This window comes from Danio rerio, chromosome 8 (genome assembly GCF_052040795.2).
Source record: "Danio rerio strain M-AB ecotype USA chromosome 8, GRCz13ab, whole genome shotgun sequence".
Lineage (NCBI taxonomy): Eukaryota > Metazoa > Chordata > Actinopteri > Cypriniformes > Danionidae > Danio > Danio rerio.
Window position 1 is genome coordinate 5504500 of NC_141028.1, and position 18001 is coordinate 5522500.

The 18001-nt window shown below is 38.8% G+C and overlaps 1 protein-coding gene across 11 annotated transcripts in view; it reads left to right on the top strand.

Moving 5' to 3' along the window:
- citb (citron rho-interacting serine/threonine kinase b) overlaps positions 1 to 17814 on the top strand; it is a 130321-nt gene extending 112507 nt beyond the window's left edge. For 4 of the 11 annotated variants that reach the window (XM_087264075.1, XM_087264079.1, XM_087264080.1 and 1 more), the window contains 11 exons: positions 195 to 275; positions 1660 to 1795; positions 3890 to 4029; positions 4171 to 4263; positions 9059 to 9167; positions 9460 to 9588; positions 10202 to 10282; positions 10369 to 10447; positions 12057 to 12230; positions 16361 to 16679; positions 16920 to 17814. In XM_087264075.1, coding sequence (XP_087120201.1) covers positions 195 to 275; positions 1660 to 1795; positions 3890 to 4029; positions 4171 to 4263; positions 9059 to 9167; positions 9460 to 9588; positions 10202 to 10282; positions 10369 to 10447; positions 12057 to 12230; positions 16361 to 16679; positions 16920 to 16943 — 1365 coding nt within the window. In that variant the 3' untranslated portion in view covers positions 16944 to 17814. Of the gene's footprint in view, positions 1 to 194; positions 276 to 1659; positions 1796 to 3889; positions 4030 to 4170; positions 4264 to 9058; positions 9168 to 9459; positions 9589 to 10201; positions 10283 to 10368; positions 10448 to 12056; positions 12231 to 16326; positions 16847 to 16919 lie in introns of those variants that run through there. The other 7 variants (XM_087264076.1, XM_087264082.1, XM_087264085.1 and 4 more) reach the window with 3 other exon arrangements.
- Positions 17815 to 18001: the final 187 nt, after the last annotated feature.

The following is an 18001-nucleotide window of genomic DNA, read 5'->3' on the forward strand; positions in this document are numbered from 1 at the left end:
GTAGTATAGTAATGATTATTGTCCACGTTCCAAAGTTATTATCATTTTGCTGTTGATTTGATTTTAGTGCACTGGTCTGACTGTAGGATGTGAGGGAACATACAGTACTGATGATGAAGTGTACAGTATAACTGAAATGCACTGCAAATGTAAACGTTTCACATGCTTATGATGGTGTTTTTGCTTCTCTACAGAAATTATTGGGTAACTCTTTACTTAAGCTAGAAGGTGACGACCGTCTGGATATCAACTGCACCCTGCCGCTGACCGACCAGGTATCTGTGCCCATCACTGAAAAACCTCATCAATCAATTACAATTGACCCTTCGCTAAGCCCCGCCCTCCCTAGTTTCTGTAGTTACGCCTGTCAAGCTTTCGTGCCTGACATGTCTATTACAATATGTATGCGCCGGTGGCAGAGATATAATTAGAGAAATTATCTGAGAAAGCCAGACAAAATAGGATTGCAGTATGCATTACAGGCAGGGCTTGACATTAACACCTGCCAACCCGCCAAATGGGGGTAGATTTCAGCGGTGGCGGGTAAGACAGACACTCCCGCTAGTCACTGTGGCTGGTTAAAAGTAATTTTCCTGGAAAATAATTCTTAAAAGCTGGGTTCGACAATAAGGATGGCCCAATATGCATGCAAAGGTGATCTTAGAAATGAGAAGCAACACGACTGACAAAAATAATTGTGTTGTAATGTAATGTGTATTTTTTGTTTATATATATAGCGCATTTATTGTGTATGGCCATACACCCAAAGTGCTTCACAATCCAGGGGGGGTGGGGGGGTGGGGGGGAATTGGAGCTCAGGGCTCTCTCCCGGGACAGCATGCCAAACAAGCTATGCATAAATCATGAGCTAAGTGTGAACTCTTGGAATAAAAAAGAAAAGAGCATAAGGCGTTTTTAAAAAATGATGCTTTTACGTCTGCCATTATGCTGTCCACATTTTTAGAATAGCGGGTATCAGATCTGCACAATCCATATGCACAACGCTTTGACTTGTTTCCCTCGCGCGAAAGCTTGACAGGCCTCCTGTGCATGGCTACGGTTGCTAAGCCACTATTTGTGTGTGGTGGTTTTCTGGTGTGACTTAGCGAAGGGTAAATTGTCTTTTGTAAATGTTCACACTTTTTAGTGGTGTAAAACATTGGTTCTTTTTCCAGGAGACCGCCATTTTAACAGTCATAATCTTAAATGACCCCACATTAATAATAAGTAGCAACAACTACATGAAAAATAGTGGTTAGCACTGTCGCCTCATGTTGTTGGCATGTTCTCCCAGTGCTGGTGTGGGTTTCCTCCGGGAATGTGGTGAATTGAAGAAACTAAATTAGCCGAAGTTTGAGTGTGTGTGATTGAGAGTGTATGGGTGTTTCCCAGTACTGGGTTGCGGATGGAATGGCATCTGCTGCGTAAAACATGTGGTGGAATAGTTGGCGGTTCGTTCCGCTGTGGCGACCCCTGATAAATAAGAGACTAGGCTGAAGGAAAATAAATGAATGTATTTGTTTTGTCATCAAACAAGTATCTGTTTAATTTGTGCATGTTCCTCTTCATGAATCTTTGGCGACCCCTAGTGGTGGCTGTGACCCCCAGGTTGGGAACCACTGGTGTAACATATGGTTTTAATCTTGTTTTTGTCTTCAGATTGTGTTGGTGGGCTCTGAGGAGGGTCTCTACGCACTGAATGTGATTAAGAACTCCCTCACTCATATCCCGGGTCTGGGATCCGTGTTTCAGATCCACATTATCAAAGATCATGACAAGCTGCTGATGATCGTGGGTGAGCAGAAATCACCACAAGTTACTGCTGCTTTCACACACTGAACATGAGGACATTTGACTAAGGGTGTGATCACAGTTGTAGTCCAGTTGTCTTGGACTTGTTATACTCATACTTCAGTCTGATTGCACCAGAGTTGCACTAAATTAATTAAACCCTTATTTAATCACACCATTAATTTAGTGGAGCGTTCACAGTGATTCAGTTGAACTATGTGATATTTAAAGCAACTAATGGTATTGTCACAGTGCATAGTACATAAATACATGATTTTATCATGTCTAAAAACATGGTAAAACTATGGTAATGTTTATTTTAAGGGATCAGTTCAGATATAGTTTAAAACTTAACTTTAAAATGAACTCTGGTGCAATTAATCTAATGTACACTCACCGGACACTTTATTAGGTACACCTGCCTAACTGCTGTTTAACTCTTATCAGCCAATCACATGGCAGCAACTCAATGCGTTTAGGCATGTAGACATGGTCAAGACGATCTGCTGCAGTTCAAACCGAGCATCAGAATGGGGAAGAAAGGGGATTTAAATGACTTTGAACGTGGCATGCTTGTTGGTGCCAGATAGGCTGGTCTGAGTTTTTTAGAAACTGCTGATCTACTGGGATTTTCACGCACAACCATGTCTAGTGGTTACAGAGAATGGTCTAAAAAAGAGAAAATATCCAGTGAGCAGCAGTTCTGTGGGCGCAAATGCCTTGTTGATGCCAGAGGTCAGAGGAGAATGGCCAGACTGGTTCCAGCTGATAGAAAGGCAACAGTGACTCAAATAAGCACTCATTACAACCGGTGTCTGCAGAAGGGCATCTCTGAACACACAACACGTCCAATCTTGAGGCGGATGGGCTACAGCAGCAGAAGACCACACCGGGTGACTCCTGTCAGCTAAGAACAGGAAACTGAGGCTACAATTCACACAGGCTCACCAAAACTGGACACTAGACGATTGGAGAAACGTTGCCTGGTCTGATGAGTCTTGATTTATGCTGCCACATTCAGATGCTCTGCTCAGAATTTGACCTCAACAACATGAAAGCATGGATCCATCCTGCCTTGTATCAATGGTTCAGGCTGGTGGTGGTGTAATGGTGTGGGGGATATTTTCTTGGCAAACTTTGGGCCCATTAGTACCAATTGAGCATCATGTCAACACCACAGCCCACCTGAGTATTGTTGCTGACCTTTGATCTTCTAATGGCTACTTCCAGCAAGATAACACACCATTTCATAAACTTTGAATCATCTCAGACTGGTTTCTTGAAGATGACAATAAGTTCACTGTACTCAAATGGCCTCCACAGTGACCAGATGTCAATCCAATAGAGCACCTTTGGTATTTGGTGAAGCGGGAGATTGGCATCATGGCTGTGCAGCCGACAAATCTGCAGCGACTGCGTGATGCTATCATGTCAATATGGAGCAAAATTTCTGAGGAATATTTCCAGTATCTTATTTAATCTATTCCACGAAGGATTAAGGCAGAAGGCAAAAGGGGGTCCAACCTGGTACTAGTAAGGTGTACCTAATAAAGTGGCCAGGGAGTGCACGTTTCATTTCATTTAAGGGGAAAGAGAGCATCAGCTTCTGAAAGTGAAGAGCCATGTTTTACTGCTGCATAAAACAAATAAGAATTTTTAACAATATAAACAAAATAATTAATTAGTAGTTAATCAACAAATGTAGCAAACCACTGAGATATGTACATTGTGATTTGCACATTTGCAATATTTCAATAGTTTTGATATATTGCGCAGCCCTAATTAACCTAGTCAAGCCTTTAAATGTCACTTTAAGCTGTATAGAAGTGTCTTGAAAAATATCTAGTCAAATATTATGTGCTATCATTACGGCAAAGATAAAAGAAATCAGTTATGAGAAATGAGTTATTAACACTACTATGTTTACAAATGTGTTGTAAAATCTTTTCTCCGCTAAACAGAAATTGGGGAAAAAATAAACGGGGGCTAATAATTCTGACTGTGTATCATGCTATTGCATCACTGTATTATATTACAGCCGATGCGCTGTGCATTAGGGATGCATTATAAATAAAGTGATTATACTGTTGTGTTGCAGGAGACGAGCGAGCGCTGTGTCTGGTGGAGATTAAGAAGGTGAAGCAGTCTTTATCCCAGTCTCACCTCCCCACACTGCCCGAGATTGTGCCGTATATCTTTGAGACCGTCAAGGGCTGTCATCTGTTTGCCTCGGGCAGGGTGAGGCTGTTTGTGTTTCACTGCGTTGCAACTTACACTCGGTTTATTTTTAGTGTTCTCTGTTGCATCATCTCATTGTTGCGAGATGCAATTCAACAAACTTGTACCTTACACTGTATTTTGTGTCTGCTCTTGCTTTAGATAGAAAATGGCCCATGCATTTGTGCTGCGATGCCCAATAAAGTCACGATTCTACGATACAATGACAATCTTAACAAGTTCTGCATACGGAAGGCAAGTATGGAGTCTTTTGTCTTGAGCTTTATTCATCCTCTAAAGCACTGGGCGGTACTGAAGCCACGTTTTTTAAAAGTGTTCACACAATCAGCCAAACTAAAGTCTCTGCGGAGCAAACTGTCAATCAGTTTCCACTGCTTTCACAGAAAATCAACACATTTTTCAAAATTCCCAAACACTTTTCTCAATTATGCTCTACAAGCTATACTTTTCAGCACATTTCTGCATGCTAACAAACTCCTTTCAAAACGTTTAACAATGGTTTCAAAACAAAGTGATGGTAAAAAATATTTTGTATGAACTGAGTTAGGGCTGCACGATTAATCGATAAAAGATCTCGATCTCGATTCGATCCTACACACGATCTTAATTCAGCTTTTCTACGATTCAGCCAATTATACAGTATTTTCAAGGTCAGGACAGAAGAATAAAGGCAGTCGCACAAGTCTTCACAGGAACATGAACACCTTCAAATGGCAATAAAAGTGTCACATACTCTATTCATAAGGTATAATTCACCCTGAAATGTCATTTCTGTGTCATGTAATGATGTATTTGCGGCCGCGAAATCACACATGGGCTGAACATAAGCTACCCGCTTGTTAAGTGTGACGTCACGCGAGGCGGCTTCCGGGTCCAAGCGCTCTATTCAACTGAATGGGGAGACTCATGAATGGTAATAATAAACGTTTACAAAGCGATTTAATACTTTCGAAAATCTCGATGGCGGTATATATGTCCATGCCTAATATCCGATGGCCAGAAAGTGATTAATTATTTTATAAATTGTTAAATTTTTGGTATTTGTTATGCAGCAAGCCCAGAGATTGTTGTGTACACTATGACTTTATGTAAAATGAACTTTAATGTGTGATAGGAATAAAATGTGATCATAAACGAATGATTTCTCCACTCAAATGAATGGCAGCTTGGACCCGGAAACAGTATTACATATGTCACAAACACGTCACCACTTAACAAACCTCAGCACGTCAATGACGGCTACTTTAGCGAATAGAACCTGCTAAGGCTGTGAATAACAAGTAATAAAGTTGTAAATAATGTTCAGTTTGTTGCACGGAGCGATCGCTTGAGAGCCGCGCTGAAAGAATGACTTGCATGCGTGTGTGTTTTCTCACAGTGACAGCAGCCATGAGCCGCAATCAAAAGTGAAAATGAAACTGGCCACACAGCACTTAAATCAGTGGTCCTCAACCTTTTTCTAGTCTGTGGACCGGTCAACGCTTGACAATTTTACTGCAGACCGGGGGGTTGAAATAATAATAACAATAAACGTGAATCCACTGTGTACTCATATGGAACTTTATTAGCACATTGCTCCAACTTTTCAATGCTATTATAACATTAGGAAGTAATAACTTCATTAACACATTGCTCCAACAATATAACATAACATCAAAAACTGTCCATAGCGCTAAATCAATGGAAGCCCTGAGCTTGTTTCTTTGCAACGAGATGGTCCCATCTGGGGGTAATGGCAGAAGGAAGATTGCCGGAAAGAGCGCGTGCATGTCTAGAACGTGCTGATGTAAGACGTCTGCTTTAGCCAATCAGAACAGATAGTGTTGTGCATGAAAATAAATGTTTCACAGTTTCAGTATTGCTACTAATGCAAGGAGTCTGATAATGACAAATGTCTGATTTTACCAGTGAAAACAAGTGGTCTAATAATGCTGTCAATGAGAGATGACAAGCACATGTCTCAAACATAATTATTCAACTTTATAATTATGAATAGTTGTATTCTGATGTCATCATTTTACTGTGAATTAACAAACAGGACATATTAAAAGTCTGCTCAAGTCCACCATAATGACTGTACAAAATTGATCATTTTAAGCAACAGTAGAGCTACACATAGGTCTAATATTAATATTGTTGTTTTACCATATCGTCACTTTAGAATTATAAGGTTCTATCTGACATTTTTGTCAAAATTGAGTTGACATATTCTTATTAAATGACAACTTACTGTTTACATTTTAAGACTTTTAAAAAACAAAACAAATGTTGCACACATACTGCTATATGCTATTGCTATATGGATTGCAAAAACTTTGAAGCTCAATATCTCAAAATCATTCAGAATGCAGAGAGAACCTAATAATTCTAAGGTGACGATATGTTTGAGAATTAACAACAATAATAATAGCCTACTCATATTAACCTTTATTTCACATCTAAAGAATCGTGATCTTGATTTTAAGCAAAACAAATTGTGATTCACATTTTAGCCAGAATTATGCAGCCCTAAACTAAGTGCAAGTATTTAGAAATACTTTAAGATATAGAAAAAAAAAACAGCAGATGCTTTTGTCCAAAGCGAAGTACAATTAAGGAGGCATTCAGCGAATCAGCAAGAAGAGGCAATACACACGACAAGTGCTAATTATACAGAGGAACTCTTAGTGCTCAGAGAATTAAGTGCTTGAGTAAGAAGGGGCTTTGTAGAAAGAAGGGTGGTTCTACAAGTGGTTTGTCAAACCCCCAGGTTCTTACACAATTCTTTTTGTGATTTATGTACAAAAAATGACCAAAGTTGCAGAAAATTTTGTGATTAAAAAAAAAACTAAAATAAATTATATATATATTAAGGGTGTAACGATATGCGTATTTCTATTGAACAGTTCGGTACGAGACTTTCGGTTTGGTACACATTACAAACCAAACGATTCAGACTAATTTCTAAAAAGATAAAAGAGAAGAAGTACAAAAAAGCCTGCAATGCTTGCCCCGCCTTCAAGCTTTTCTTACTGGCCCAATGCGCTACAACAGAATGCAAATCCATTGGTTCATATCAGCTGTCAATCACAGCTGTCAATTATGTAATCCTTCATTTAATCATCATGATGCTGTCATCTCATTCACATCAAGCAGTGTGTGCAGGGCCGGTGAGTGCATGCAGATTTTTGTTTATTTGTTAATTGTGATTAGAGTGTAAATATATAATAGAATCTGTCCATATAAAATGTGTAGTAACGGTGCTCATCATTTTTGGTGGGTGCGACTAAATTTTGTCTGGTGCGCCTACATTTTTGAAGTTGGAAGCGCCGGTGCTACCAAGAAAATAGGTTCATTATTTAAGAAAATGTTAAATGTAATAGAGCCTTGTTACATTATTCCTTTATAAGCCCATTTCAGTCAGATAATTCCTGCTTTCAGATCCACTAAAATGGCAGGTGACAATCAAATCAAGCAGATCTGTGCTGTCTGAAGAAAACAAATTACTTATAAATAGATTGAAATAACATATAAAAACTAAATTGTTGTTTTATTTGTTATTTGTTTAACTACTACATTATTACATTTATTTTTTATATGAAGCTTTTTGTTTCGAGTATAAAGAAGGATTTGTTTTATTTGCTGCTTAGCAGAAATCCTCTGGCTTTTTTCTTTTTTTGTTGTATCGAAAACGTACTGAACCGTGACACCACTTTCGAACCGAACCGTGATTTATGTAAACCGCTACACCCCTAATTTATATATATAAAGCGCTCTGCAAGTAAACCTCACTCTTACATCAAAAAGTGCTCTAGTGACAGATGCTAGAGGCCAAGGTCTTTAGCCTCCTTGTTACAGTAACCAACTCCCATGCAAAGAACCGCAGGTTCGATCCCAGCTCAGACCGGGTTGGGTGCAGTAGGACCAGTGGGTTACATAAGGTATGTAACATTACACCAAGGATTACTGTAGCAAAATCCAAGGTAATCAATAGTAGTTACATTTATCGTGTTCCAACTGGTCCTACACTCACCCACTCGGTCCGAGCAAGGATCAAAAAAGAAATTGCTATATGGGAGGCGAATGGGGAGTGAGGCTTCTGCGCTGCCTTCACCAGCTGGCCTCAGTTGGACACTATACTACAATATACTGTAGCATATATTCAAAATTGTTGTAAATAATACACTAATACACTTTAGTATGCTTCATAATCAAGTCCATGGTCTTTAGCCTCCTTGTTAGAGCAACCGACTACAGCAATTGGGTAATTTGTTTATATTGCTATTGTTGTATTACTACAGGTATGAGCTGGTCGGTTGTGAACATTTGACGTTTTTGCAACACAGTGCTTTTCCATACTTAACTAGCAGGGGTCCTCATTGAGCTCTCATTTGGAAAGCTTTGAGTAACGAACCTTTTTCCTATACAATTGAGTTGAAAGTTTCATTGGTTCAGAAAGCTTCAATAAACAATCACTAATGTCTGGTGCAAGTGTTGGTTAAAGTATAGAAGAGAGATATATAGAAGAGAGTATAGAAGAGAGATAGAAGATAGAAGAGAGATAGAACAGTGTGTTTTCCACAGGTGGTTTGTCAAGCCCACTCACCTGTGTGAGGCGCACTCAGATTTGCATAATGTTGTGAGGTTGTGATGTGGTGTGGTGGAGGGGAGAGAAGAGGGCGTCCTGGTTTCTCTCACATTCAAGACAGTGAAACGGTGGTAATGTAAATGAAAAAAAAATCCAAAATTACATATAAGTTAATTGAAACTTCAAAAATGAAATATGTTAATGTCTGTATTGCTCCGTTATTTGTGTTTTCAGACTGTTATGAAAGAACTGTATATTTGAGATTTGTCAATTGTCGGTGGTTTGGTGAGACAAGTTCACAATAACCCTTTGATTTCTGAAATTTAGCAATGTATCTCCTTCACAAACAGCTGTGATGTCTGACGTGCTTTTTCCTTCTGGTGTGACTTAAAAGACTCCTCCAGAGACGCACACACACACACACACACACCCCTCTAATGATCCGTCTTTTTCATCTCACAGGAGATTGAAACTCTGGAGCCGTGCAGCTGCATCCACTTCACCAGCTACAGCATCATCATTGGTACCAATAAATTCTACGAGATCGAGATGAAGCAGTGCGTTCTGGACGGTACGTAAATCACCGTCACCCAGTGTGCGCCCAGTTAGATGAAAGTCAGTCCAAAAAAGATGGTCTGGCATCCGATGTATATCTCCTGTCTCATTGGAGATTGATGGCTGTGTTATTGAAAAGGTTTCAGCCAGTCATTGCAGTCATTTTCTCCACATTTGCATATTGCAGTGCCGATATCTCTGTGGTTGCACCGGCTGGCGGGCCGCTTGTGGGAACATGATCCGGCACTTATCATTTGTAATTGAGCATTATGTAAACAGCGTTTTGCATGATGGACTGTTTTTGGCAGAGTTCCTGGACAAGAATGACGTGTCGCTGGCGTCGGCTGTCTTCACCGGATCCTCCCACAGTTTCCCCATCTCTATCGTCCAGGTGTCCAGCACTCCGCAGAAGGAGGAATATCTGCTGTGTTTCCACGGTCAGACACGCATTACAAAGACGCATAACTTTTTATATGTTTGTCTTGATGTTAGGAAGGGTAGAGTATCCAAAATCTATGCTAAAGTAAAAGTACAAGTACTTGCGGAAATGTTTACTCAAGTAAAAGTAGTAAAAAAGTATCTGATGAAGAAGTTACTCAAGTTAATAGTTACTAGTTACTTTTAATTTATTTTATTGCAATAGTCAACAGCAATATCGCAAGTATCATGCAGCCCTAATAATAACCATTTTTATTTCTGTTAAACATGTAAATTAACAATTTTGAATTTTTATCCATCTATAATTATTGTTATTATTATACTATTATTACTATTATTATTATACTATTATTATTATTGTTATATTGTTAGACTATTTTTAGTATTTATAACGTGATTAGGAGCTGAATTAAATGAAATGTGACTTCAATGCAGCATTCTGCAAAAAAAAAAGAGACAAAAAAAAAACTGCATACTCTGGGATATTAAATATATACAGAAGCTCCAGCAAAAGCAAAGTCACTGATGATTTAGCCTTCCCTATTTGCCTTTTAATGAGCAATACAATAAACTGCATTGATTTCTACATGGTTTTCTGACTTCTCCTAACAGAGATCGGAGTTTTTGTGGATGCTTACGGTCGAAGAAGTCGCCCTGATGATCTGAAGTGGAGTCGACTTCCCCTGACGTTCGGTAACTCATTTTCCTTTCCTGACTAATCCAGAATGCAATAATGAGAATCTCCAGACTCATTAACCGAAGCATCTGTTTGTTTCCAGCCTTTAGAGAGCCGTATCTCTTCGTGACCTACTTCAACTCTCTGGATGTTATTGAGATTCAGGGACACGCAGCTCTTGGGTAGGACATTCAGCAACACGAATGCACACAGGACACCAATAACAGCATCACAAATAGGGCTGCACAATATTGGAAAAATCTGACATTGTATGGATACAGTATATCACAGAAAAAATATCACAATTTCACCAAATAATTGAATAGCACTATTTTTGAAAGAGTTTATAGTCTCACTTTATTTAAAGGTTCAGTTCACGCTATTAGCAGACCATTCAATTTTACTTTCGCAACAATAAACTACTGATTTAGTCCTTATTTATAAGGTAGTTTAGGTATTGACTTAGGGATGTAAAATAAGATCATGCAGAATTTGTACACTCACCGGCCACTTTATTAGGTACACTTTACTAGTACTGGGTTGGACCCGCTTTTGCCTTCAGAACTACATAGATTCTACAAGGTACTGGAAATAATCCTCAGAGATTTTGCTCCGTATTGAAATGAAAGCATCAAGCAGTTGCTGAAGATTTGTCGGCTGCACATCCATAATGTGAATCTCCAGTTTCACCACATGCCAAAGAGGCTCTATTGGATTGAGATGTGGTGACTGTGGAGGCCATTTGAGTACAGTGAACTCATTGTCATGTTCAAGAAACCAGTCTGAGATGATTTGCGCTTTATGACATGGCCCGCTATCCTGCTGGAAGTAGCCATCAGAAGATGAGTACACTGTGGTCATAAAGGGATGGAGAAGGTCAGCAACAATACTCAGGTAGGCTGTGGCATTGACACGATGCTCAGTTGGTACTAATGGGCCCAAAGTGTGCCAAGAAAACATCCCCCACACCATTACACCACCACCACCAGCCTGAATCATTGATTTAAGGCAGGTTAGATCAATGCTTTCAGCCTCAGTTATCTGTTCTTAGTTGACAGGAGTGACACCCGGTGTGGTCTTCTGCTGCTGTAGCCCATCCGCCTTAAGGTTGGTCATGCTTTGAATTCAGAGATACTCTTCTGCATACCTCAGTTGTAACAAGTGGCTATTAGAGTTACTGTTGCCGAGCTAAATTCTGAAATACCAAAAATCATGCCACTTTCAAAGTCATTTAAATCCCCTTTCTTCCCCATTCTGATGCTTGGTTTGAACTGCAGTAGCTCGTCTTGACCATGTCTACATGCCTAAATGCGTTGATTTGCTTCCTTGCGATTGGCTAATTAGAAATCTGCGTTAACGATTAGTTGGACAGGTATACCTAATAAAGAGGCCGGTGGGTGTAGTTTATAAGTACTAATAAGCAGACAATATCTTACTAACATGCATGCCAATAAGCAAGTTAATAATGAGAATTGGTCCCTAAAGTGTTATCAAATATAGTCATTTTGATTGATTGGGATGATTCTGCAGGGGAGCGAGTCATGCATAAAATGTAATAAACAAACCACAAGCATAGATGAATGCAATAAAGCAAAGATAAAAGTGAAATAAGCAGTGCATGCTTTTATATTTTTGTATATATAAATTTAAAAACTACAATGCAAAGTCAACTTCACAATGCATATGTATGGGATGTGACTATTGCGGATGCACACATTATGATTTGGAAGCTGAAACTATTTATTATGCAGCCCTAATCAAAATGACACTGAATCTTCTTCAAACACACAGGCCTCCCAGTCTGGTTCACCTGGACATTCCTAACCCACGTTATCTGGGTCCAGCCATATCGTCTGGTGCCATCTATCTGGCCTCGTCCTACCAGAACAAACTGCGGGTGATCTGCTGTAAGGGCAGTCTGGTGCGGGAGTCTGGAGAGCTGCAGAGGACCGGCTCCAGCAGGAGGTGTGCTTCCTTTTTCAATGCCTGGACAAATAAAAGTTGCTGGATTGAAGCGAGTATATTCAGTTCAAGTCTGAATTATTAGCCCCCCTGTATTTATTCTTTTTTCCTCAATTTCTGTTTTTAGATGAAAGAAGATTTTTTAACACATTTCTGAACACAAATAACTAATTTCTAATTACTGATTTCTTTTATCTTTGCCATGATGGCAGCACATAATATTTGACTAGATATTGTTCAGTGTTTTAACTTTGTTAATTAGGCAAGTAACGATAGTTATTCTGTAGACAATCGAAAAAAAAAAATATTGCTTAAGAAGGCTATTAATATTTACCTTAAACTGCTTTTATTCTAGCCAAAATAAAACAAATAAGACTTTCTCCGGAAGAAAAAAATATTATTGGAAATACTGTGAAGAATTCCTTGGTCAGTCATACATCAATATTTGTAAAAGAAAAACACAGGAGGGCTAATAATTTTTAAAGCTCCAAATTAATCACACCCCTGGCAAATTCTGACTTTTGAGCTTTTGTTCAAATGTAAGTAAAGCTGATAATTTCTTATCTCCATGAGCATGCCTCTTATACATCTTATTATCTCTTGGGAGAAGCTGGTGTCATTTCTGGTCTGCTGGTTGAGTAAAAGTAACCTTAAGTCTGAATTTTCCAGGGGTTGGAATCATTTTGTGCTTGCTCTAGACCAGAATTGCCCAAACTAGGGCCTGTGAGCCAAAGTTGGCCCATGGTAAAATTTTATTAGGCCCACCGTCTTGTCTAAAAGGAATGACAGGTATTTATTTCACAGATATTGAGATTTAATTTACCTTTCGGCCCACAACCCTCAATCAAGTTAGGTTTTTAGCCCTTTATAAGAAAGTGTTTGGGCGCCTCTGCTCTAGATTTTCAATGTGGCTCATGTCAGCTTTCTATCACATTTTGATTTTAGTAAATCTCTGAATTTTCATTCTGGAAAATTCAATATGTCTAACAAAGAATTAAAAAGCTACACACAGCATTAGGGTTAAAAGGGATAGTTCACCCAAACATTTACACACTATTTTCTCTCTCTTACTTGCTTCCAAACTGTTGAGTTTCTGTCTTCTGTTGACCACTAAAGAAGAAATGATAAAGATAGCGGAAAATCAGTAACCATTGACTTTCATAGTAGGAAATACTATGGAACTCAATGGTTCCAGGTTTTGGCTTTCTTCAAAATATATTCCTTTGTGTTTAACAGAAGAAAAAAAAAACTCATAAAGGTTTGGAACAAGTTTTTGTCTTGATTCTAGTCCAAATATCAAAAAAAAAAAAATTTAAATTAAGAAACAATTTCTAGACAAGCAAATAAATATTGTCTTTTCAGAAATAATGTCCAAATAAATGCTTTAAATCAAGATTCTTTTTTTTTGTGACTACCCAATTGGCAGATTAATTTTGACCTGTTTCTGAAAACGAGACATTAATTTATTTTTTTTTGCTTGGGTAAAACCACTTCACAAAAACGTCCATCTTTAAAGTCTGCATGAACTGGAAGCTGCAACTTTATTTATTTATTTTTTTTTAAAGTTGTGATGCAGTTTCTTATGGAAACTGAATATTAAATGAGAAAAGAGTGGGCGTGACTGAAGTATATTAACCACGCCCAATATCTCAGACTTAAGTTATCTGAGAATTAGGGATGCAATGATTATAGATTTTGGTTTTACCAATCTAGTCTGAGGAATAAACACATTTTATTTACAGTTAAGAACACTACTAGTGTAGAAAATCACATGAAAACTCTGTATAGTGAGAAAGTGTTATTTATTGCAGCTCAAAATAACATAGCACATAATAATATTAAAAACAAACAATTGTTCATTTCTCTTTGGACTTAAAAATAAGTGAAAAACCTTTTTGACATTGAAACATAAGTAATAATTTTACACTGAAAATAAATGTCAGAATAATAAATCAATTAAAATATAAAGTATTAAAAAAAATTTTTGTCTAATGTAAATCTAAGCTGCATATTAGTATTTTTTATTTTATATATAAGTATTTTCCTAATAAAAAGATCAAATATAGTGAAAGACTGCTAAATCTCTATCTTCAAGGCACATTTGATTAACTATATTACAAAAATGTTTGGTATTTTCATTTAGAATTTTTTTCTCTTCAGAGTAGAAATGTGTATAGTCTATAAAAAGTATGAAGCGGATCGGTCAGTTCTTGTCACGAGACTTGCGGTGCGCTTGTGGCATTCGTTCAACTAGATGCAATTTTAACTTGGAACTTGCGCACACAAAAGATGCAATAACGTGAACGGCCCTTAGTTAATAACCTCAGCTATAGTTAAACCAGTGTACGTATTAGCCTCAGTGTACAAACTCAGAACTTCAAACTAGAGCCAGAGTTGAGTGTAACTGTACTGTATTCTAATGACATTTTTGAGGAACGCAGTAAAGCAGGGGTCACCATACTTGTTCCTGGAGGGCCGGTGTCCTGGAAATTTTAGCTCCAACCCTAATCAAACACACCTGAACAAGCTAATCAAGGTCTTACTTGGTATACTTGAAACATCCAGGCAGGTGTGTTGAGGCAAGTTGGAGCTAAATCCTGCAGGGACACCGGCCCTCCAGGACCGAGATTGGTGACCCCTGCAGTAAAGTAACGAATTACATTTTAAATTTATGTAATTTGATTAATGTTACTTAAGTCAGTGAAATTGCGTTACTTGCATCACCATTATAGTTTTTAGCAGAAAAAATGCTTCTTTTAAATCACGTTTTCCGCTGCGCAGTCAGTTAATAAACAGGCGCTTTTAAATGGGGTATATGCCGAAGCATGCTAATATGACTTTTAATTTGCCAGTAACCTGGGTTAAGCGCTTCCGGCGAATTGAATGCCAATGCAAAATCCAGTGCGTTTAAGGTCTGTTTTCTTTAAAAATCAGCAATCTCCACTAGCTGAGTGATATCCGATTTAAAGTGGGTCTCAGATTGTACAAGAAGCACTGCATTAAATTACATTTCCCCCGCCATATCTTTATAATATGAGCATTTATTTTACCCCAGTATATTCAATGGAGCTTCTGCGTTAGCCTGCCGATTCTGACGGGCGCGTACGAGTAAACAGCTTTTTGTCTTGTTTTATGCTTGAGCAACCAAATAAATGCTAAAGTTTATTTAACTCAATGTATTTAAATGACATTACAACATCGATGCTGTATAAGGAACCGTATAGAATGGAAAAAAGTTCACAATAACAGGTCACCGGAAGTGTATCAGCATGGGAACAGCACTAGCTCGGCATATACCCTATTGCTGGAGAAAGCGAGCTGAAATGGTTACTTACGACAGTGGCTGCTTCGTCAACTGAAATTCAGACATTACTTTGATTTTATTAAGTGTAAAAACAAAAATACTGCTGTGGAATTCAGTCAATGTCCAGTTTTCTTATAAATTTTCGATTACTTTCAACTCGACCAGCAACTGCAAGTACTTGAACCGAAAACATTATTTACAATACTCGTCACCAAGGAGGACACCGGTGCCTAAACTCAGCCTAAACAGACTAAATTGGATTGCTGTGCAGGTTTGGGATTGAAGATACCTTCTGGCATATTTTTTTGTTTTTAAAATAACTTCAAAATAAAGTAATAAGTATTCTGATTACTTTTTACAGGAAGTAATTAGTAATGTAATCTGATTACAATTTTGTAGTAGTAGTCAGTAATTTGTAATCTATTACGTATTTAAAGTAACTTACCCAACACTGACTAGCGCACAGTTGGCGTAACTTTGTTTAGTTGTTCCATGCTGAAACGCAGTGTTAAAAAGCCTTTATGATTAATTAACCGTGACGAATTAAATCGTGGTTAATAGTGAAATCGATTAATCATTGCATCCTTACTGAGAATTGAACTGAAACACAGCACAGGAAGTGCATTTCAAGATTTCAATTTCAGATTACAAGGGCATTTGGTCTTAATGACGTGCACAAATTAATTGTTAACCACAAAACTAGCAATGTGAAGCTGACCAAATCAATATGGTTAGATTTGACCTCATGTGTACTTTAACACTTCACATGCATGTTATGAATCATCTTGTGTGCAGTCAAAGCATCATGCATTTACCCGAATCTCCACAGCAGCCCCAACAAGCGCGGTCCACCAACATACAACGAGCACATCTCCAAACGTCTGGCCTCGAGTCCTGGAGCCCAGGAGGGGCCCCTGCACCGCGAGCCCAGCACTCCTCACCGCTACCGCGAGGGCCGCACCGAGTTCCGGAGAGACAAATCTCCAGCCCGGCCCCTGGAGCGAGAGAAATCCCCGGGCCGTCCGGTGCTAGACAGCCGCAGAGAGAGGTCTCCCGGTCGCTTCGAGAGCAGCGGCAGCGAGAGAGACCGCGAGCGGACACGACTGCACACTAGCTCTGTACGCACCCAGCTGACCCCCGTCAACAAGGTACGCATGAGACACTGCCACGTAAACTGTGTGTCCTTCTAGCGGCGCGCACATCGACGTTCATGCATGCACAAACAAAACAAATGCATCAACATCCGCAGCTTTATAGTTTAATATCTTCTAAAGAAAGTAAAGAGTCTCTGGGGAAAACCAGACGTTAAATGGGCATCCTTTGATGTTTGCGTCAGACAGCGAAAGTTGAATTGTTGAAGTGACCTCTTTATCCTGGTGGTGGTGTAGGTTTGGGACCAGTCTTCGGTCTGAGAGCGTTCCTGGACGGATGACGGATGGATACTTCCTGAGTAGATGGACGTACCCTTTTAACAGGCGCTTGGTAAAACTCTGAACGATATCATCTCATGCCTGTAAAAGTGAACAGAGCCATGTTGTTTCACTCGCAGCCCCAGAGTCGGGGACGTTGTACTGATGTTGTAAAACTCTGTCCATGCTGTAATCATCACGAAGGTCCACGGGCAAGAATAACCAGGACTTTCTTTTGTTTGTTTTGTTTTTGGAGAAAGACTTTAAGGAATATTCCAGGTTCAGTAAGGTAAGCTTTTTCAACAGTGTTTAATGGCATGGTTACCACAAGTTCTTTTGACTTAATTTCTTATTTTTTGTATGTTTTTACTGTAAGAAATGAACAATTTAATAATACAGATAATTTCAAGCAGAGTTTCCCCAAAATACAAATTTATTTTTTTCATGCAATTTTTATTTGAGAGATATTGGACTTTTTTTTGCTTCCATAAAATCTCTTCTCATTAGCCCCTTTCACACATACAGACCTTTCCGGAAAATTACCGGCAATTTTTCGGAAAGGTCTGTATGTGTGATCAGGCCCTTTTTGAAAATACCGGTAAATTCGTTCCGGCTATTTTCCGGAAAGAGAAGTTGTAACATTACCGGTAATTTGCCAGAATGCTGCGCTGTGTGAACGCAAAAGGAAGATTGCCGGAAAGAGCGTGTGCACTTCTAGAACATGCTGACGTGAGACGTCTACTTTAGCCAATCAGAACACTCAAATGCATTCATGTCCGTGCGGTTTATAAAAATAAAAGCCTTTGAATATTTTTCCAGACAGATCTTAGCTGCTAGATGTTAGTCAGATAACGTTTATATGTTAATCTTAATGCCAACGGTGTAAATAAGTATCGATAATATGCTTATGATAAGCCGTTGTTTGTTTACCTTCAAGCTCTGCGTCGCGTGTGCCCGTTAAGCAGCTGATGAGCCAGCACACACACACACACACACACACACACACACACACACACACACACACACACACATCATGAACATCTCGACATGCGAAAGTGTTT